General features: G+C 34.9%; 1 protein-coding gene and 2 long non-coding RNA genes across 3 annotated transcripts; all 3 read left to right on the top strand.

The window, feature by feature from the left end:
- The first annotated feature begins 254 nt into the window (after positions 1-254).
- On the top strand, positions 255-6099 carry LOC140757735 (uncharacterized). The gene is made up of 2 exons (XR_012104016.1): positions 255-2868; positions 3887-6099. It is a non-coding gene; the product is annotated as an uncharacterized LOC140757735 (long non-coding RNA).
- A 1460-nt stretch (positions 6100-7559) lies between these two features.
- On the top strand, positions 7560-11697 carry LOC140757729 (zinc finger BED domain-containing protein 4-like). Its single transcript, XM_073093610.1, has 2 exons — positions 7560-8514; positions 8777-11697. The coding sequence occupies exon 2, from the start codon at positions 9301-9303 to the stop codon at positions 10552-10554; it is 1254 nt and encodes a 417-aa protein (XP_072949711.1). The 5' UTR covers positions 7560-8514; positions 8777-9300; the 3' UTR covers positions 10555-11697.
- Positions 11698-16531: 4834 nt separating this feature from the next.
- Positions 16532-20668, top strand: LOC140757732 (uncharacterized). Its single transcript, XR_012104013.1, has 4 exons — positions 16532-16732; positions 17227-17448; positions 17709-19233; positions 19543-20668. It is a non-coding gene; the product is annotated as an uncharacterized LOC140757732 (long non-coding RNA).
- The last annotated feature ends 2995 nt before the right edge of the window (positions 20669-23663 follow it).

Raw genomic sequence — 23663 nt, 5'->3', positions numbered from 1 at the left:
ACCCTTTTCAGATTACACAGTGAAAGAGTTGCCTATAAGCAATGGGAGGACTATTCTAATGGTGAATAACTACACATATGCCTATACCGGTCTCGGGCGACGGTACCTCAAGTGTTCCCAGAAGCTCAGTACTGGCTGCAACGCGCGGCTGAAGATCAAAGACGATGGACATCTTCATCTCATTAACACTGAACATAATCACGAGCCACCCGTATATTATAAGTCTAAGTCAGGCATTTATATTAAATCACATTAGCTGTTCTAATAGTCCTCATAAATATGTGGAATACTTTCATCACGTTAATTACGTTTTTGCATGTAATTTTAGTAGGTACAGTATTAAATTTAGTAAAGTAACTTTATTTAAGTTGCATGTAAGAATATTGTCTCATGGTTTGACTAATACTGTTGGGAGTAGGTGATTTAAAAAGACAATCAATTTTTATTTTACCGTTTAGACGACCTTCGTGGCGTACTGTATTCTACCGTGTAAGAGTTTTGGGTTCGAATTGCGGCTGAGCACATATCTTAGGTCTGGTATGGGTCTGGGTGGTTTTGTCCCTGTAGTTCCGGGACCAGAATAGGGCTACGGTATCCCCTGCCTGTCATAAGAGGCGACTAAAAGGGGCTTTCGGGGTTGCGGACGGCAAGAGTGGGAGCTCGAACCGCCCGGCCAGCGACCACGGGAATGAACGGTGGTATGTGTGGTCGCATACCGTCGTGTACACTGGACGGTGTGGTGATTCGATCTCACCTGGGCGGAGTCCGAGGGGGCAGTGCGCTGAGAGGACTCCGGTTGTGTTCCTTTAGAGATCTCGGAGTCCTCTACGCAGCGCTGAGGACGGCCACCGGGAGGGTTTAAGTGTGGTAAGAATCCCACATAACTCTGTGTCACTCTCACGAGAAGAAAAAAAAAGGGTCTGGGTGGTTTGTGTACAAATATTTATGTATTGATAGCAATTACAACTCTATTACTTTTGAATAATAAAAAATACCCATTCAAAAGATTGTAACGTAGATTCTATTCTTTCAATATTAATATAAATTCAGATATCTATGTGTACCTAATATTCTAGTCGTGTAGTATTAACTTTATAACTTCTCGATCAACAATTATAACTATTTGTTGATCGATATGAAACTGACACCAAAATGTGATATCTGCATTGTATTTCATTAAAGATTTAAGTGACTGTAGTGTGGTATTAATGTATCTGTATAAAATAATTTCTAATTGGATGTAGTTATGCAAAGCAGATCCAACCACAACCACACCTTTTGAGAAAATAGGTGTTTTAGTAAAAGATAAATTGCTTAATTTTTGTTAGCTATCACTGATATCTGTATATTTCAAAAGAAAAAATGTACCATGCAGCTTGGATATTTTTTGCATATACGAAAATTGATGTGGAGATGCCATGTGTGACAGTAACTAAAAAAAGGGCTTCTGTGGGTTGGATCCATTTTGCATAACCACGTCCAATTAACCTTGTTCCTATACGTTCCAGAAGAAATAAAGTATATCTAACATTTGTATATTGTTTTATTCAATGTTGATTTTTGACTGTTCACTATTATGTATCAGGAAGTAAATATTATACTGTACCTTAAGATCGGGAGAACCTTTGCTTTAACCTTTAATTACTATAATCTAATCTCAGACCAAAAATAAAAGACTGCCTCTAGAACTCATTATCGAATTAAAGTATATTCTGCCGTATTTTAAATACAAAACACATGATGCGTTTTTATTTCAGTACAAAACAAAATCTACGATTAAACGTTAAGAAATGAAAGCCATCACGTGTCGTTAAGTCAGAAGACAGTAAAGTTAGAACATTAAATGCAATAGAATATTCCGAGTGGCGTTATCTTTCTTTTTGGTCCGAGACTATCATAACTTTAGAAGTAAATCGTACAAATAGAGGTATATGCTAACTACCCTACTTCTTTCCAGGCCTATCCTACGAAGTCCTGCCCTCAGGGAAGGGAAAGCACAACATGATAGTCGTCCAAGGCTACACGTTCTCCGTTCAAGGGGGTAACCCATACAAGTTTTACTGCTCGAAGAAGTCAAGATGGGGGTGCAAGGCGCGCGTAGGGTTGTATCACGGAGTGGTTAGTGGATGTTACTTGATACACGATCATCCACCACCGATACTGCATAGGGCAGCTGATGGTACTATTATTAAGATCAATTAGTTATAATCTATATCTGTGTCAATGTCTTGTAATGCCTTTTACTAATCAAATAAAACTACGGTGTTTGTCATTTTTTAATTATGAATTTTTAATGAAACCAGAATAATAAATCTAAAATCTTTATCTGTATGTATATGTATTTTCTAAATAAATGTCAAAGTGCATACACTTCACCTGACTTTAAGTTATTGGTGCGGCCCATGGATATTAATAAAATCGCCCATAAATAGGTTTGAAGTCTTAGCTGAGGACGGTGACAGTTCCATTGCTACCATTGCCAATGCCTGCAAACCAAAATAGCGCTTGACGCAGCAGTTATATGCAGAAATAGGTGAAGGCGTTGTTGACGCCACTTCCACCCATAGAGTACTCCCCGTGCCTCCGATCCTGGGAAGCCTCCAAACACAGGTGCAAAAAAAAGGTCGTCAGTACCAAACAATCTATGAAATGTGTATTAGTCAGCAAAAAAAAGGTCACCGAATCACAGGCCAACTTTTTACACTGGGGGGCATCCGCCCCGGGCCTCCGATGACCTTAGTCCACCACTGCTCTACCATCTATCATTTTACGGGTTATATTACAGGTCTCCAATACGAATTAATAGATTCTTCCAGAGGTGGAGTCATCATGGTTCTTCACGGGAACACCTTTGCCAGAACCAATAAGGTCTCGAAGAATTGGTACTGTTCCAGGAAGCTATCAAGAGGCTGTGCTGCGAAGGTCAAACTGGACTTGATAAGCCAGCAGATCATATTCGCAGATCTCGTACATAATCATTCGCCAAAATTGTCTGGACTGACGTAGAAATAGGAATTTTGTTATTATGACTAAGTATATGATTGTTGTTGTTAAATATACGAGTTTTTAAAATGTTTTTAATTTCGGCTTCGTGCACTTTTCGGTTTTGGTGTTTCTACGCGGACACTCGACGTTCTCGGGGTAAGGGAGGGGGGTAATAAAGGCAGAGCGAAGCTTTTCATTCATATCCGTCTGTTATCTCATTGACTGTATCTCTATTATATTTTTGCGGCAAGTCAGACAGACATGCAGTCAAATATTTCAACAATAAAATTTATGATTTGTTTACATAGTATGTATATACGTATGAATTTTTTGTTTGTACCACTTGAAAGCACTGCCGCTCATGAACATCTGTAATCAACACCAAAATATAATGGAGTCTACCATGAGGCCGGATACAGAAGCATTGCTATTATATAGTATATATAGGGAACTTAGTGAAATCGTGTATAAGTAAAAATAAAAATGCCTCATACACGTATGCCTCATAAACTTGCCTCCCCAAACATGAAAAAGTCATTAAGAATTTCTACCTTTTGTATTATATTAACCTAATATTATTTTCAAGCAATGATAGCCTAATGGTTGTGAAACTCGGCCTCTTGGTCCAGGGGTCCGAGGTTCAAGTCCCAGGCTATGATTTTTCAATGTTATGTGCGTATTAGCAATAAATTGTCACTTGTTTAAACGGTGAAGGAAAACATTGTTAGGAAACCTGCAAACCTGAGAAATTTTACAAAATTTTCAAAGGTATCTCAAGTCTACCTATTCGCACTTGGCCAAGGCGGTGATCTATGGCCTAATCCTTCTCATTCTGAGAGGAGACCCGTGCCCAGCAGTGGGACAGTAATGGGTTGATGATGATGATAACTATTATTTTCAGATCTACAATTCGAGTTCATCGACTCGTTGCGAGGTGGTCGCTTGATGATCATCGATGGGTACACATTTGCAAAGAACCACAAGGCGTCCAGAAACTGGTACTGTTCACAGAAGCTGTCCAAGAAGTGCCAAGCGCGAGTGCGATTGAGCTATGACGACACAGCGATCTTCTACCATCTCGAGCACTGCCATGACAGGCCGGGGTACTACAGAGCCTCCAAGTTACCAATCGCTAGTTCATATTCTAACTGAATAAAATACTACAGGACAAATTATATAAGTTTTTAATATGAAAAATGTACACTCGTAAAATCGAGGTATTGGTTTAACGGAGAGAGACCGTGAAGATTTTGAAAAAAAAATACACATAGAACGGCTCTCTATATCGTTATGAAAATAATACACACTGTGTTCCTTTACTAGCATTAAGTAACTATTAATGAGGGCATTATTATCTCTAAGAGGCATCTTATTTATGTTCATCAGTGAAACCGTAATTATGTTTTAGCTACGCTATAAACTGTAAAAAACAAATTATTGAAAGTAATTTTTTACATAAAATTACCATTTATTTACTTTTATAATTATGTAAGAGTTTGATATTTCGTTAATAAAAATCAATCAAATTGTATCTTTTTCCTTTACTAGTAATAGTCCTATCCTCTAATTATAATAATTTAATCGGTTATAATTAAGTTATTACTAAGTTTTCCGTTTCAATAATATTAACATTTCTGTTTCAACATTTTTCATAGATCTGGGGATCCTGATGTATCTAGACCGGACTCGGGAAGACAGAACATTGCTCTACATTCAAGGATATACCTTTGTGCAATGTAACAAAAGTCAACGATACTTCATATGCAGTAGCAAGAAATCTCCGAAATGTGACGCAAAGATTTACTTCGATGTTCACGGAAATTTAGCGTATCATAATCTGAAACATAATCACAAACCACCGCGTTACTATAAAGGGCGCAACGGAAAATGTATTAAGCTCGGAGATTGATGTTATTTCTAGCGGACTAAGGGGGGAGGCCCCGGGCCCTTGATTCTAGGGTCAAAGCTCAGTTGCTAAAAAAAGGTCGTCAGAACCAAAAAATCTGTGACATGTGTATAAATTATGAAGGTGGTAGAACCCTTTGTGGTTCGACTCCGGAGGCACCACCGCCACACCTATTTCTACCTAATAACAGCAGTGTTAGGCGCTGTTGTGTTCCGGTTTGAAGGGTGTGGTAAGGTTGACATACTTTTCCGAGGCGTTCCAGCTTAGTCCTCAGGGGTAGCGGTGCATCTGTGGCCGACCTCAGATAGAAATATCTAATCCTATCTGGGGTTGATTACAAATGTCCATGGATGGCAGTAGCCACTTACCATCAGGTGGACTGTATGCTAGTCTGCTACTCCTATATTATAAAAACTCCTATTTTGTAAAAATCAAAAAACTTTTTTCATTGAAGGCCTCCATTCAACTTTCCGCTCCGGGCCTCCGACGACCTTAGTGTACCACTGGATGTTATTAAGTAATAATAAAGTTAAATAATAGAATTAATAATTACATGTTTGCATTAGATAATAAAGGTGCTACATCCTTTTTTTTTGTTTAAACTTAGGTATAAGCTATTACTATGATGGTAAATGTTATCACATCATAACCTTACTTCTCAATTTTTGAAACATTCGCTTTAGCTTTTTTTTTAACGCGGAGAAATCCGCTGACGGGTTGTAGGTTAAAATTTAGGTAGATATATATTTAATTAAGATTGTTGCGTTTTATTATTAGACATTTCAGAATTTGCCGTCTTATTTGTGCGCTATATAATTATAATAGTATTTTATATTGACAGTACAGATGTGTGTAAAAAAACTTGCAACTTTTACTAAATTATTGGAGTAAAATAATTTTGTTGACTCCTCTTAAAAGTTAAATAGCAGAAAAATAAGCAAGTTTCATGCACTTAAAAAATCAATTGTTAAAATTATAATCCTGACTATTTTTAAACAAACATGACCACATAATTAAATTTAATTTCTGCATACGGTAATCCTTTGTTCTATATTAAGTACTTCAAAGTAATTTTTAGTTTGCTTTTTACTTTAATAATAATTAAGAAATTGCTTAGTATATGTTAGTTGTAAACAATACAGGGTAACCTAGTATGGGATCAACGAGCAATTTAGTGTATTTTGTTTAATAAAAAATGATGAAATTTGTATATGTCTTTCCTTTCTAATAATGATAATAATCTTATTTTTGTTAATAACAATCCAATATGGTGTTGTTTATTTTAATAATAAATTTTCCGTTTTCTATATGCGCTGAAGAAGCTCACATTACTTCATATGCAGTAAGAAGTATTTAAAGTGCGATGTAAAAATTTACTTTGCTGTTCACGGGAACTTGGTCTATCGTTATTTGAAACACAACTATTAACTTGTATGAAAGATGCGATATAAAATTAATGTGAAATCATTCATAATATTTCAACGCTTTTAAAATTTGCTCAAGTTTATTATAACGGGATGCAATAACATTTACATTTTTTACAGATCTGGGAATACTGAAATACTTAGACACCGGTAACGACAAGAAGCCTTTGCTCCACGTCAAGAATTTCACGTTTGTGCAGAGTACAAGAAGCTCACGCTTCTACATATGTAGTAGCAAGAAGTCCCCGAAATGTGATGCGCAGATTTTCTTCGATGTTCACGGGAATATTATGTATCATAATCTGAAACACAACCATAATCCACCGCAGTTTTATAGAGGGCCAGATGGGAGACACATTAGACTAACAAATGAATTTAACTGAGCAGGGACGTCAGACTCCCTAAGGCCAGCCATACACGAGCAGCTTGGAGCAGCCAGTATCGAATGCTTCAAGCTGCGACTGCATAGTGAACTTCAGACTTCTAAGTACGTACATACACGAACCGCTCGAGCAGTTGCAGCTGCTTGAGGCTCGAGCAGTCCATGTATGGCCAGCAGACGTTGCTGACCCTGCTCACTTAAATTCGGGGCCCCGAGCGCATGAATTTAGGGCCTCGTTGTAAAATAATAATAGCAAAAAATATTAACCCTACTGAGTTGTATTTATTTAGGAATAAAGAGAATAAGAGGCTAAATAAATGAATATAAACTACGTAAATCTTTTGTTTTTTGGGTAAAATGTAATCATACGTTGCACTAAAATTACTACATCGCATTATTTCTTTGGACAATTTCCTTTTGATAAATACTTACCGTATCAAAGTTTTATCAATTTTTTATTTACGTAGGTACATGTTGTTGTAGTTATCTACTTTTTATTTCTATTTGTGACTCATAATATTTATGTTTTATGTTGTATTATAATTTTAACCAGTGCCTCTGTATCTATTCATCTCGCATGTCTTTTTTACCATATTAACATATAGGTATGTTGTTTCAGGCTATTTACAACTGGAGTACATATATACGGCTTCCGCTAAAAAACCTTCGATACTCGTCCAAAATAATATCTTCACGCAAACTACTTCTGACCCAAGATACTACGGTTGTACGAAGAAGGGCCGGAGGTGCAAAGCGAAGTTACGCTTCGATTCAGTTGGGAATCTCAAATTTCATTACTTAGTACATAATCATAAATCACCTTCGGGATATGTAGATCGCTATGGGCGTTATATACAATTTTAAGTTCTGTATATTATATGGTTGTGTTAGGTTAGATTACACCTGGGTCGGATTTGTAGTAGAGGAAAACGGATAGCAGTTCAGCCGGATACCGGATATTTGGCCCACATATTTTTGCTAACTTAATAAGGGATAATGTTTACCAAAATGTTTTGTTCCATATTTTTGCTAACTTAGTAAGTCCCTACCAAATACAAAAATACCAGCGTTGAAAGCGTACAAGTAATAGGATATTTTTAGCGTTGACCTTGACACCTAGTAAGTGCATCATTGACAGCTTCGTAACCATTTAAAACTTAGAAACTCAATTTTATTGTTTCAATGACAATGTCAATTTCGATGCACCGTTATAAGTTTTTAAAAACAATAATCAATGAGATATTAAAACTGAGTCCTGTGGTTAGTCTAATCTGAACAATTCTAGCAAATGCTCGTATAATGTTTTAAAAACTGGTTAGTACATTAATCTAACCATCGTTTATCCATTATCATTATCTTCGTAATATTTAGTTTTAAGCCCTCACTGGGTTTTGAAATGGGTCAGGCGTGTAGCCGAATGGCCGGATTTCCGGGCGCCGGATATCCGGCGGAGTGTGGCCGTTAGTACAAGAAGCACGCATGCGCAATTGGCGCGCGAACGATCGGGTGGACTCGGTTTAATTCGGGTTTTGTCGTTCATAAGCGAAGTCGAAAGTTGTTTCATTCATTGACTTGTATAGATTGCAGTGTAGACGCGTGTGCGATCGTATGAGGTTATTTTATTTGTGCTCTTGTTATCTGAAGTTTTTTTTATTATAATTATAATTCTATAAACATTTAACGACGAGACATGGCATCGACGAAGAAAGTATCTCCTTTATGGGAATATTTTGGTATTAACAGTGATAATAATAGGTTTGCTATTTGTTTACTGTGCAATGTTAAAATTTCTCGTGGTGGCGAAGGAAAGAAAGCAGGTATGTATCTAATTGCAATTCGTTTTTGAGTGAAGTATTTTGCAAGTTTTAGAGCGCAACTTATTTCGGAGCTTTTAAGATGTATTTTTTTTAATTATTTGACTGTGAAAACTTTACTTACTTTACGAACTTTAGTTTTTTTTAATTGTGTATTGTTGGTTATCTGTCTTATCTATTCGTTAGGTACATTAATATAATTAAAAGTTTATTTAAAGCAGAATTTTTGCCAAGTATCTTATATGTATAATCTATTTTTTTCTAGGTACTTCTGCCATGAAAAATCACCTAAAATCAAAACATCCAGATGAATTCCGTGAACTGAATAAAGATAATGCTGCTAACGGGCCTACTACAATTCCTACAACGATTCCGGGGACAAGTTCGTCTTCAGTAGCAAAAAAGCAACTCATTATGACAGAAGATTTTAAAAGGAAATTGCTTTGGAACGTTAATGGCGCTATAGCCAGAAAGTACCATTATTTAGTAGCCGAAATGATTGCTCTAGACAACGAGCCAATATCCATAGTAGAAAGACCCGGATTAGCTAGACTCTTAGAACAAGCTTTACCCGGCTATCAATTGCCAAGCCAGACTTATATTACCCAAAAAATCATTCCTGACATATATGACAGAATTCACGAGAAAATCAAATATAACATCTGGAATGCTTTGGCTATATCAGTATCTTGTGATATATGGACTTGCTTACACGACAATTCTAGTTTTCTGAGCTTTACAGCTCATTGAATATCACCTGAATTTCATCTAGAACACGGAGTTCTGGAAATGAAACCGTTCTCAGGTTCACACACAGAGGAAAATATAGCAAAAGACCTTAATATTGTCGCGAATCGCTGGGATATTGAGCACACTAAAATACATTTACTCATTCATAATAGTGACGCAAACATGGTGAAGGGTGCTCGTTTGGCCGAGTATGATTCTGCTAGATGTTTCATACATACGCTTCAAAGAGCTATAAATGAGTCGCTCAAAGTCCAAGCTGAAGTGACAGCAATGATTGCTACTGGAAAACGACTTGTGGCGCACTTCAATCACTCGGGTATAGCTCAAGAAAACCTGCTGATGATTCAACAAAAGATAAATCTACCCGAGCATCAGTTAGTGCAAGATATAAGCACCAGGTGGATTTCTACGTTTTATATGATTGAACGTTTGATAGAACAAAAGCAGGCCATATCATTATGTGTTGCTGATCACGATACACTCATCAATCTGACAACTCAACAGTGGAGCTTAATGGAGCAATGTGTCAATTTATTAAAGCCCTTTGAAGAAATAGTCAAAATAACAAGTTCTGGTCAATCCTGCGTGTCGGAAGTAATACCATACGTTGCTGCTTTAAAACAATATTTAGATAAAGATGAAACTGAGCAAATAACTCCTGATTTATCACAAATGCGGGCCTCGTTAAAAGCTGAATTAGAAACTCATCTGAAGTCCATATGTGAAAACTCAAACTACTTGATTGCAACTTACCTAGACCCTAGATTCAAAACAAATTACTTAGAGGTACGTGATGCAGAAAGAGCTCGTCAGATTCTATTGGAATATTTAAATATGTCTTATGAACTACTGGATTACTCTTCCGATAGCAGTTTATCTTCAACACCGGCTAAAAAAAGTAGAGGAAAAGAGACAGAGTCAGTTCTATCTCACAAAGCTTATGACACTATTTGGGATTGCTTTGATAAGGTAGCAAATGAAAACAATAATAGCCAGGTTGAACATGAAGAAAAAAACGCGATAGAATGTGAGCTTGATTTCTATCTAAACTCAGAACAAATTGATCGCAATTGTGACCCTTATTCTTGGTGGGCAGCTAATGCTAAACAATACCCAAATTTGACAAAGTTTGTCAAGATCTATCTCTCAGCACTTTGCAGCAGTGTGTACAACGAAAAACTTTTTTCTGAAGCTGGCCTTATTTATGAAGACAAGCGAAACCGTTTGCTACCTCTTAATGCACAGAAACTATTTATTCACCATAATTTGCCATTAGTGCAGTATGAGTACTAATAACTCTGTATTTTCTAAGTTGTAGAATTATTTTTGGTGATTACTGATTATATTTCTTAAGTGATAAATAAAGCAATTAACTACTTGAAAATTATGTATTTTAATTTTTAATCCAGTATCCGACCGGATAGGCGCCAGTTATCCGGCATTCGGCCGGATAGTATTTAGCCCGCCGGATAGGCGGCAAATATCCGTTTCATCTCTAATTTATAGATCCAGAGGGTTTAGGGCAACGTAGGAACGGAGGCCCCTAAATGTTTTCCTAATAAAAAGAAACACATTTTTCCCTCCAAGTCTTTCAAATTTTTTTGCCAAAAACTAACGTTATTTCAATACAGAATGTAGTAATCAGTAAAGTGTATGGAAAGTAAAGTGAAAATATTGTCTGTAAAAATGTATAAGTGGCTGATCCGTCGAATTCTTATTATATCTCTATGATGCGGGCCCCCACTTGCGGAGGCCCCGGGGCGTTAAAACCGCCTCCCCATCCCCCAAATCAGGCCCTGAGACATAACGTTAATGGTTATGTACGTATAAAATGTTGTAAGGCGTTACAACTTAGCACTTAACGTATTTATAAGCGACCTTAGATTGGACTAAAGGGATAAATTGAATTGTATGCCGCTGTTGTAATTTCCTTGTAGTTGGTGTGGTTATATTATATCGAAAATTATGCCCTAATAATATATTTGACAAACCTATAGTAAAATTTGAACTTGAAATATTTTTGCAGAGCACCGGTTTTGTATTAATCCACTAATTAGTTTTCTTGGAAAAATAAATTTAACATAAAATTTTGTCGTTTTTTGTTGTTGTCGCTTTGTCGTTTTATTAAAATTTATCATTAATTGTTACAAAGTACGAGTATATTAGTATACTTATCTCATCAGTCATCACAAACCTTATTATGTAATTAACAGTTTGTAAATATTAACAAATATTTTATTAACAAGTTTTACGTCATTAAAAAATGAATGTTTTAATGAATATTAAAAATCATGTTTTTATCATTCTTGTTCCCAGTAGAAATTATGTATGAAAATACATAACATACATTTTTTTTTTTATTTTAAGCCATTATTATTAAAATTGGTATTAACTAATAATGTTGTATATAAATCATGAAAAAAATATTTTTTCTCTAAAAGTGATATTTTATTCACTATACCTGTTCCTTTCCTTCTTCCTTGTGTAATAATAATACTGGAACCTAAACTAGTGCGGTGTGACATACATAGACGAATACAGACACACTCAGACCCAGAACACAATAAAACATCATCATTTAGATATCAATCTGGCGGGGCATCGAACCTGGAACCCTCTGCGTGTCCGACCGGCATGGTGACCGCTCCGCCACGCGGGTGTTAACATATTTCTTTTAAATCTAATATTATAAAATTGACAATATTAGATGTATGTGAATATTGCGAACGGATTAACTAATACACACTTTTATACCTTCAGAAGTGAAATACGAGTTTATAGAAACGTCGAGGTACAAGAAGCCGCTGCTCTACATCAAGGAGTATACGTTTGGACAAACCACCAGCGACAGCAGATACTGGAACTGCAGCCAGAAGATGACTCTCAAGTGTGAGGCGAAGGTCCGCTTTGATTCCCAAGGGAACCTCGTTTACCATCATTTACACCATAATCATGAACCGCCTAAGTTTTATAAAAGCAGCAATGGAACCTACATAAAGATTAATAATTAACTAATGTTAAATATAACGTAATGTGGTTTTGCAAAAGTAGGTCGGGAAGTGGAATTTTAAAATTTATAAAATTTATTTTAGTTCCTGCAAAGTGTAATATTTATTCAACACACAATAATAGTATTACCGTTGTCGACATGTCAATTTAAATTATTTAAAAATTATATGATTACAAATTTTATTTACAGAAAAAATACTTTTATCTCTTATGCTGTAACAATTGGCACAGAATCTCAATAGTCATAAATTAAAATGATTAATATTATAAATTGTAAATATTGTAGTTAATTATTAGGTTATTCATTTTTATTTATGAGTTAATGATATAAATTGCGTACCTATGTAGGTACATATTAATACTTATATGTGTTTGTTTTTAAATAATAATAAATATTTATGAATTTGAATGAACACAATTGATTTTTAGTGATGCCAAAAAAGTATCACTTATAATGTAGTAAGACCTTCTTTTAGAACATTAGATATATCCCAGAAGTCAATGTAATAAAAAGTAGGTACGTATTAATAAAAATATAATACATGATACCAGAAGACAATATGTTCAGATGTACATCTTTGGAAGGAGTATGGTTAGAATTTCTGTCTTAAAACTAAGCGAAAATTTGCTCTATCTTCCATTGCTAAATTTTATTTTATTATTACATTACATTTATTGGCCAAAGTAAAAATAAAAGAAAATATGCACAATTATGTTTTTTTGTTAAAATTTTATGTTTTGACATCAAGAAAAAAAAATAATACAAAGGTAATTTAATATCGTTAAAGATATTTATTTCACTTTTTACATATATACATTATAATTATCACATAATAGTAATATAATAATAATAATAAGCCTTTATTTATCTTTAACCCAATCTAGAGAGATATAACAAAAAAAATAGTAATAAAAAACTAGAAATAAAATTATTTAAGTTAAAGCCCCTTTACGGGTATAGGCCTCCTCCAGACGTCCCCATTTTCCTCTATCTTTCCCTTTCTCTATCCAGTCTGTGGTCGCTATTCCTTATCTCATCAGTCCAGCGTTCTGCAGGGCGTCACGCATCATATAGTATATATCTATATCATCAGATAATATAGGTATACTTTATTATACTTAAATAATTTATCAAAAATAGATCTACGTTACTAAAGAGTAATGACTAATGAGTATTTTATTTTAAAACCAAGGAATCAAATACGAGTTTATAGAAACCTCAAGAACTAAGAAGCCGTTGCTATACATCGAGAAATACAGCTTCGCGCAGACCACATGCGACAATAGATATTGGAATTGCAGCCAGAAATTCTCCCACAAGTGCGAAGCGAAGATTCGTTTCGACTCCCACGGCAAGATGGTGTTCCATCAGTTGGAACACAACCATGAACCGCCTGTGTTTTATAAGAGCAAAGATGGAACTTACATCAAACTTGGCTGATAAAGTATTAATAACTTGGCCTACTTTACTAGACGTCAGAGTTGAGACCGCTGATTTTTTTTTATTTTGTGTAGTTAAAAATGAGTGGCAATAACAAATTCGATAAAAAGTCGTGGTTGCTTATAACCGATTAACAACATTTTATTAGTAACATAAAATAATGGAAATATGTTTGAGTATATTTTAATATAAGGATTAATTCTAATGTGCTAAATAATGGGTCCGCCAAATAACTTTTTTTTTATTAAAATGCTATAAAACAAAAACTACTGAATATTTTCTCAAATTTCTTTTTTCATTAGAAAGTACAATCCTTCCGGTTAATAATGGAAAATAATTTCATTCAAATGGCTGCCTCGGCTGGCCATGCAGTAGCCTACACGATCGGTCCAATTTTTAAGCACATTATCGATTGTGTGCAGCTGTATTTCACCAATGGCTTCACGAATATTGTTCTTTAAGCGTCAATTGTCTCTGGCTTTCTCTGAAAAGATGATTTTTTTTGCAAAATCGGCGTCTTCTGTAAGTCGATCGCAGGCCCACTTAGCGAAGCGAAAACGCATTGGATGGTCAGTTGGCTTCAACTCCTGAACCAATTGGACTTTGTATGGCGTCATACCAAGGTCTTTATGCAAAATTCGTCTCAATGATGTCTCCGAAATGTTCAATTGTTGAGAACGACGGTGAATTGATGTTGATGGCGCTTCACGCACACTTTCTGCCACAGAAGCAATATTCTCGGGTGTACGCACTGTTTTTGACTTTTCACGCATTGGTTTATCGATGAGGATGCCAGTTTCTTTCACTTTTTTCACAAGATAACGAACATACGGAGCTGACGGTGCTTCTCTTCTTCCAAAATCCGTACGCAATTTTCTCACACATTCCGCAACATTACCATGATTTTCAAAGTAATGTCGCAATATTTCCCAGCGTTGTTCAAGCGTATACACAACCATATTCGTTCAGCGGAAGGATAAAACTAATTATCTGTCAAATCAAACATGAGCTTAGTGTTACCATTCATGAAATAAACACTAGTTGAAAAAAAAAACGTTACATGGCGGACCCTATATAATATTAATAATATTGATACCTCAATATGAATATTATTCATATTTTATTTGCCCATATTATAGATACATCACACATTAAACGTAAAATATGAAATCAATAATTATTAGTTACTATATGAAAGATATTTTGGATTGATTGTTCTTGTTATTAATTTGTAAATAAATAGTTGAATATCAATAACTTGTTATTTCTAAAAACAACCCTTATCTACCTAACTTTTACAAATTATTTTCGGATCAAAGTCAGATTTAACTAAGTGTTTCCAACAATCTAATAGAAATAGATTAAAATGGGTCAATATGTTCATTATTCATGTAATTCTGATGACTAATTTAGAACACTAAGTTTATTTTTCGGAAAATGAGCTTCTAATGGAAATCCTATGGACTTCTGCGACACCGGAGGCTTCGCGAATACATCGCTGGTTTTTAAAGGGTCTTTTTGCACCATTTTTGAATAAAAATCCGCAAGTGCAAAATATCACTTTGACTTCTTGGTCAGCTTGTCTTTCAGCAAGTGGCATAATATTGTGTACATTGCTTTAGTTAAACCACACATATATATTCCAGATCTAATGTACGAAATCCGCACAAACAACGGTAGATCAGTGATGCTACTTCAAGGTTATTCGTTTTCCGACAGCTGGAAATCGCGTATGTGGTACTGTTCGAAGCGAAGATCTTTGAAATGCAAAGCACAGGTAATTCTCGACAAGTTCGCCTGTATAAAGAAGTTCAACGTGAATCATAACCATCTGCCTCATACTAATGGAATGGACAGGTTAGAGTACGGTGGAAGTGAGTGTGACTTTTCTTCATAAAAATGTTTTCTACGTCCATGACTGTTGTTGTGTCCTGTTTATACATACATATGAATGCAGAACAGATATGATTGGTCAGTTTCTCCGCCTAGCCGAAAATTAAACTTGTACCTTCGGCGCAGTAGGTTCCCAAGGTTTAGAAATTTAAGTTTTTAATTAAAAGCACTAAATACAATCTGTTACAATGCACTGAACGAGCTGCTATATTAATAGAGAATAATGGTATCATTTTCTGCTTATCATGCCGTTATTCTGCTTTGAATACACCTCTATTTTATCGTAGTCTTTTATATTAATGTGCACATTAGGATTTAACTTACTTCCCTTTTTTGTATATAACATTAAAAATCTATTGTTGATTGGTTTATAGAATTTAGATTTTATCATGTTTATTGCGTAACGCCTTTTTCAACTTAGTAAATGAATTTCTTATCATTTAAAGTTGCTAAATATAGATATAAAATAATATTGATCGTGAATAATATTTTGTTAAATTTATTGAATATATCATTAAAATTAAATGGTTGTACTTATTTTTTGTGATACCTGTAAACTTACCTAATAATGAAATTTGTCATATCTCAGACTAGAAATCGGCGCTTGCCAATGTTAAAATTAAATATATAAAATTAACTTAATGTTAACAGTGGCAAATGTTAATTCCAGCTCCAACTTCATAGACTATCTTTTATGCACAATGAGTTTTTTCAGTTACAACATGACATCTACGAAAAATCAATGATCCTATTTAAGAGAAAGCACGGTTGGCTTTTTGAAACCTAATTCTTTATAACAACAGTTTCCAGGAATTAGTCTTGGAACACATACTTTTCTTCAAGGAACATCTTCTATTAAAATAAAAATATTCGCTGTAGGTTTTAAGAATCTATGTTCTTAAACGTTTTTATTTTTATGTTACCAGATTTCACCATCAAATACATAGAGTCGCTTCGTGGTGGCAAGCTCCTCATGCTGCAGGACTTCACCTACTACCGAGTGGGCAAGAAGTCGCTCCAGTGGTACTGCTCGAGCAGGTATTCCACGCAGTGCATGTCCAGGATCAAGTTGAATGGTTCTGACCAGGTGATTGAATACTCCTTGAAACATAACCACCCCCCACCAAGGTACTATAAAAGTAAAGATGGTGGATATATCAAATTTTAACCGTTTAAGTTTTTTTTTTAAACATTAAAAACAATGATGTGTGTTTTGGTCTGTTATTTCTTACACGAAGTAGTTGTATCCTCCTTATTTTATTTACTTATAAATCCTAAGTACAGTTGTATGAAGTATTTTTGTATCTAAAAATTAAGATAAATTATATTTCAAGTGTTAAACGAATAACATACTGAGAGAATACGCTTAGTACAATTTAAATAATATATCGCATATGAACGAAAGAGAGCATGTAAATATACCTAACTGAACAATATATCTAAAAAAATATTTAAGGGTTTATGTGTAATACGAGTCATAAACTCACTCATAGACAAGTAAACAAACATTCAAACAGAGGAATAAACCTCTATGGACATTAAATTTTTTGGAAGACCGCCACAGTAACCAAGCTTGTATTTAAAAATCTTAAATCAGATGATAAATTGTCTTGACCTTCCAGATGTCCCATACGAGTATATCGATTCCCATCGCGGAGGCTTCCTCATCATGGTAAATAAGTACACCTTTTACAAAGCCAGCAAGTACTCGCATCAGTGGTACTGTTCGAGCAGGTACGTCAATCAGTGCGCTTCGAAAGCCAAAATGGACTCGTCCAAGAAGCTGGTCGATTGTAACTTTAATCATAACCATCCGCCACCAAAATATCATAGGACTAAAGAAGGTCAGTATATTAAATTTTAAAAGTTCAAATTGCAAATATAGTACATATGTGTTTATGTAACTGTATGTTCTCTGTTTCTAAATGATGTGAATAAATATGCCTATGAAGCCAGGTATTACTATTACTATCAGGTATAAGTTGATTATTAGTTGTTTAGAATTTTTGTAATTGATATAAATTTCTTTTGGAATACAAATAAATGCTGCAAAAATATTGTTTTCTTTCAAATTCATATTCGTTTTTTGCGGCCACGCTTTTAGGTTTCCTTTTCCCGACCTACTTTTGGAGATTGGCATATTTAATGCGCTGCCGCATTAAATAAGGATAAAATCGTCACGATCAAAGAAAAAACCCCTAAACTACAGTTCCAGGCCAGGAATCCAACCCGAAACTATACGGAAGACCATCAATATCACGCTATTGAGAACATGTCAGTTTTACCAAGAAGGTTTAACATGTTATTGATATTACAGATGTACCATACGAATATATTCATTCACATCGAGGCAACACTCTTATCATGGTCAACAACTACACCTTCCACAAAGCCGGCAGCACCTCGCATCAGTGGTACTGCTCCAGTAGATACGTTAATGAGTGTACTTCGAAAGTCAAATTGGACTCGTCCAAGAAGCTGGTCGATTGCATATTAAATCATAACCATCCGCCACCCAAATATCATAGGACTAAAGAAGGGCAGTATTTTAAAATTTAAAAGTTAACATTGCAAATATAGTACATATGCCTCTGCTTCAGTTTAAAAGTATCACAAATAAAAAAAAAACAAAAAGTTTTTATCGCAAAAATGCAATCGTAAGTCTTATGTTTCGATATTTAAAAAAAAAACAAAACATTTATTTTGCATTCGGAGATACACAACCCACGCAACCGTTACTTTTGAATTTTCGTTTTTAACGCGCGAAATATAATCTAAACCGTCATATTGTTAGTTGCGCGTCCACAAACGAGCTGAAACCACGTCTCTTTTGTACAAAAGTGCCACATCTCGAAAACTAATTTCTGTTATACATTAATTTTATAGCAAAAATATTTTTTTTAATTAGCTCTCCTGTAAAGAAGTGTTATTTTGATTTGTGGTAATTTTGAATTGAAGCAGTGATGTGTTTATGTTACTGCAAGTTCTCAGTTTCTCGAAATGATGTGAATAAATACACCTATGAAGCCCGGTATTACTATGAGGTATAAGTTATTAGTTTGTTTAGCATTTTGTAATTGAAGTCAATATCTTTTTAAATAAAAATAAATGTTGCAAAAATATTTTTGTTTTCTTTCAAATGCATGTTCGTTTATTTCGGCCATATTCATAGGTTTGTTTTTGCCGAACTATCTTTGCGGTTAGCAAATTTAAAACGTTACCGTATTTAATAAGGATAAAATCGTCACGATCGAAGAAGAAACCCCTAAACTCCAGTTTTATGGAAGTTATATGAAGAATACCCGAAACTATGCGGAAGCGTCAGTCTTTGCAAGAAGGTTCAAACACATGTTCTTGATTCCAGATGTACCATACGAATATATTCATTCACTTCGAGGCAGCACTCTCATCATGGTCAACAACTACACCTTCTACAAAGCCGGCAGCACCTCGCATCAGTGGTACTGCTCCAGCAGATACGTTAATAAGTGCGTTTCAAAAGTCAAAATGGACGAGTCGTCCAAGAAGCTGGTAGATTGCATCTTCAATCACAACCATCCGCCACCCAAATATCACAGGAACAAGGAAGGGAAATATATAAAGTTGTAAAACAGCAGTTATAGGATTTTGTAAGTTAAGCTCCTGACAATGTTTAATATATTATATAAGTAAAAAACCGTTGTATATTATTAGTTTTTAACATCTGTCATTTAAAGTTCCCGCAAACATACAACTCGTACTTTAAGTATCGATAATTGGCTGCTTGGCCATTGCATCGATGCTGAATCATGATTTGGAGACTAATCGTTGGGAAGAGGGTCAAATTTACCTTGTACTATGTGACCCTCATATACATATGTGTCAGTACGTAAACCAACTAAAATTAGAGATTGTAATAATAAGCAGACACAAATGCATAAATTGTCTTGATATTCCAGATGTACCATACGAGTTTATTAATACTCATCGCGGTGGCGTTCGTTTGATGGTGAATGGTTACACCTTTCTGAAATACACCAAACAATCGCATTGGTGGTACTGCTCCGGCAGAAAGGCGAACCAATGCGCTTCGAAGGTCAAAATGGACTCGTCTAAGAAGCTGGTCTATTGCAACTCCAGTCATAACCATCCGCCTCCGAAGTACGAAAAAACCAAGCATGGGAAATATATTAAGTTATAAGATAATGTCTACGAAAGTCTACTTAAGTTTTTTCGGCTATTTCGAAGTATTTTATAATTTGTTTTTGACATCTGTTATTCAGATAATTATGATATTCCCCTAGTTTAATTATTATTGCGTGTAAGTCAAGCTTAAGATGGTTACTCTTTTAATAATATCTTTTAGAATAAAAAATAATGTATGTTATGTGTTTTTTTTAATTCAATATCATATTAAAAATTAAATTAGCAACAACCGTTATAGGGTCGTTTATGAACTATGTATTAAACCAAAATTGTTCGTTATTGTTCCACTGGCATTATTATCACTGCTAGGCACAAGCTGTTTCCTCTCAGAGTAAGAGGGATTATAGGCTATAGTCCACAGCGCTAGCAAATTGCAGATAAGACTGCAAACACCGTTTAGAACGTCTTTTAATAAACTTTAATATAAAATATAGATATAGGGTTTACATTCCATCTTCCTCTTCAGCGTTAACGCTGCTAAAGTTCAATTTTCAGGCTATTTTTAAGCGCGGCGAACTTTTCAGATTTACAATACGAAATATTGACATCTCGTAAAGGTAACATGCTGGTATTGTTCGATGGGTTCACTTACTGGCGAAGGTCCACTTACAAGTGGAGTTGCTCCTCATCAGCTACGAGGATCAAGTGCCCAGCTCTCCTGACCTTCGACCGCGCTGACAGAGTCAATGTGAAGAATTCTATCCTCAACCACGTGCATAAACGACCACTTATTGTCAAAACATCTGATGGACATGTTATTAGACTTAAAAATTAGATCAAGTCGTTTTAATCTGTGCAAATAATCTTAACATTCCATCGTAAAAATTGTATTTTTTTTTTCTTTTTTCATAACTAAAATAAACAAATGGGCTAAATAAAATATCTGTCTTATTTATTACATAAAGATAAAAATGAGAATGTCAAAAACACAAGAGAAAGGAGTCTGCAATGAATTAGTAACTGGGGTATATTTACAGATTTAGCGGCTAATGGAATGAGGTACTTATTAATTGGTAGTTTTCGGGAGGTAAATGAAAATATTATCATGATACTTATTATTTTATGTCCTTTCAGAATACGAGTACCAGCTGATCCCATCGGGTCGAAGTGACAAGAAAATGTTATTTTTCAGAGGCTACACGTTTTCCCAGAATCGTACATCAAGGAACTGGTATTGCTCGAAACAGCACCAGCAATGCAAAGCAAAGATCAAAATGGACAACCAATGGAGGATCGCTGCGTTCAACATGGACCATAACCACGAACCTCCTGTGTTGTATATGAATAGTGATGGAAGTGTTATGAAGGTTTGATTGTCTACAATCACTACATCATAACATTCATAACTGAGGGCTGACCGTAGGGACTACTAAACTTAGGAGTTAGATAGGGACATCAAAAAATTTTTCGCTTACACAAAATAAAAACGTAAGTTTATGCGAGTTTGCACTTACTTGAATATAGTGAATCTAGCGAACATATACCAGGAAATACAAATCTCGAAAAACTTTGTCGCTTCCGAAAATACTTACTGATTGATTACTAATTGAAAATATCTAATGTACGTAACGCAATGCTTGCACTATAATCTCTAAATATATTTATATAGTCAAACTCTCAACAAAAAAGAAAAATTTTGATCCAATTTCTTGTATATTAGGCTGAATAAGCTAAATGCCTTCCTTTCCTTCGTTCAAAAACCTAGAATGACACATGACGTGACAGTGACAATGACAACATACATAAAAAACAACTGTTTGCAAAGTGAAATTATTTATAACCTAAATTGTGGTTAAAAATAGTGAAACTGTGTTTTAATAAGTGCAGCGATTGATATATTATATCAATAATTGTGTAAAAATGTTCGTAAATTGTCATTTGTTTATCTGTGACGTGTTTTGTGTGTGTGAGAAATTGCCGCGCTAATATTGCCTCTCTATCTATAATCTCTTTGATTTGCTATTAATATCAACCCTTCGGTTCAAGGGACATTTTCAATATGTTCCACTTATTAAAAAGAATCTAATGAATCCTGAAACGGTGTCAGATGTACATTTATTCACTATTCGTTGATACGAACTAGGATACAAAACAAATTGTTTATATATAAACGAGAGCTAAGCGATTTAATTAACTCGAATTTATTTGTCTTTTATAACCTTCAACAAAATATTCCAAAGTAAAGGACTGTTAGTCTGTTAGTCTATATTAGAAATGTATTATGTTTTGTAAATATAACTTAGGGTGTCAGTAAATACCAAATAGATGTATTTGGCTTCAAACAACTATGGGAAGAAAGATATTAAATTCATAGAGCTATAAAGTACAGACTATCAAAATTGTCATACATCCTTTCACACTGACACTATCTAAGATTGATTTACCAAAAACCAATTGATAATATGTTTCTGATATCATTTTTCTACCTATGTCTGGTCAATTCCTAACTTTTCCTACCTATATAGTATGTGGAATGACCATATATAATCTGGAAGTAGTATTAATAACCAAAAAAAAACATTGTATTATAGTGTGAGTTGTGCGAGTCATTATAGTGATAATTATGGTGAAGTGAGGTGAAAAATAAGAGTGATTTGGTAAGTGTACATGTAGTTTGAAGGTGGTAGAACCCTTTGTGGGTCGAATCCAGCACCAATGCCATACCTATTTCTGCGTAATAACAGCAGTGTCTGGCACTGCTGTGTTCCGTTTTGAAGGATGTGGTAAGGGAGGCATATTTTTCCGAGGCGTTCCAGCTTAGTGCTCAAGGATAGCGGTGCATCTGTGGCCGTCCTCATGTAGGAATATTTAATCCTATCTGGGGTTGATTACATATGTCCATGGGCAGAAGTAGCCACTTACCATCAGGTGTATTGCATTCTCGTCTGCTACTCCTGTATTATAAAAAAAAAACCTATTTCTCTTTACTACCAGTAGTGTTAAACACTACTGTGTTGTGGTTTGTAGGTTGTAGTAATGGAGACATACTTTTCTGACTTCCAACTTAGTCCTCCAGGGTAGTGACGCATCTGTGGCACCTCTGGTATCTTTACCTTAGATAAATCTAATAATTTCTGGGGTTGATTAAAGATGCCATGGATGGCAACAGCAGGTGGGAGAACCCTTTGTTGTTCGACTCTGGCGGCACCACCGCCACACCTATTTCTACCTAATAACAGCAGTGTTAGGCGCTGCTGTGTTCCGGTTTGAAGGGTGTGGTAAGGGAGACAGACTTTTCAGAGGCATTCCAGCTTAGTCCTCAGGGGTAGCAGCGCATTTGTGGCCGACCTCTGGTAGGAATATCTAATCCTATCTGGGGTTGATTACATATGTCCATGGGTGGCAGTAGCCACTTACCATCAGGTGGACTGCATGCTCGTCTGCTACTCTTATATTCTAATAAAAAAGGTGGGCTATAAGTTAGTCTGCTATTACCATTTTATATAAAAGAAGATTATTTATTCAATAAATTAGATGCTACATTTCATACCAGTAGATTATAACTGCTTTGTTTGAACAAATATTTAATCTATTATTTCTAATATTAGGTAAGATTTGATTTAATATGAGTTAAAAGGCAACTATGAAGCTGTGTTTTACATTCCAATTTATATAATAACTTTATTGAATAGGATTTATTAACCTTTATTTTAAATAATAATTTTATTATATCTATGATTAATAGTAAGTTTTTGTGTAACACATTTTAATGCCATTGAAACTCAAGGCCCTTCGCACTAAGATAATATTATGCAGTAAATCATATGTCTCATAAATGTTATGTTTAATTTATACATTGCATGTAATTTAGTAATAAGTATTTTTTTGTTATTATGTGCATGATCGGCTACATTTTATTATCTTTAAAAAAATC

Source organism: Epargyreus clarus, unplaced genomic scaffold (genome assembly GCF_041222505.1).
Source record: "Epargyreus clarus isolate Ecla_fem2 unplaced genomic scaffold, WU_Ecla_fem_2.2 ptg000005l, whole genome shotgun sequence".
Lineage (NCBI taxonomy): Eukaryota > Metazoa > Arthropoda > Insecta > Lepidoptera > Hesperiidae > Epargyreus > Epargyreus clarus.
This window is presented reverse-complemented; position numbering and strand designations above follow the sequence as displayed.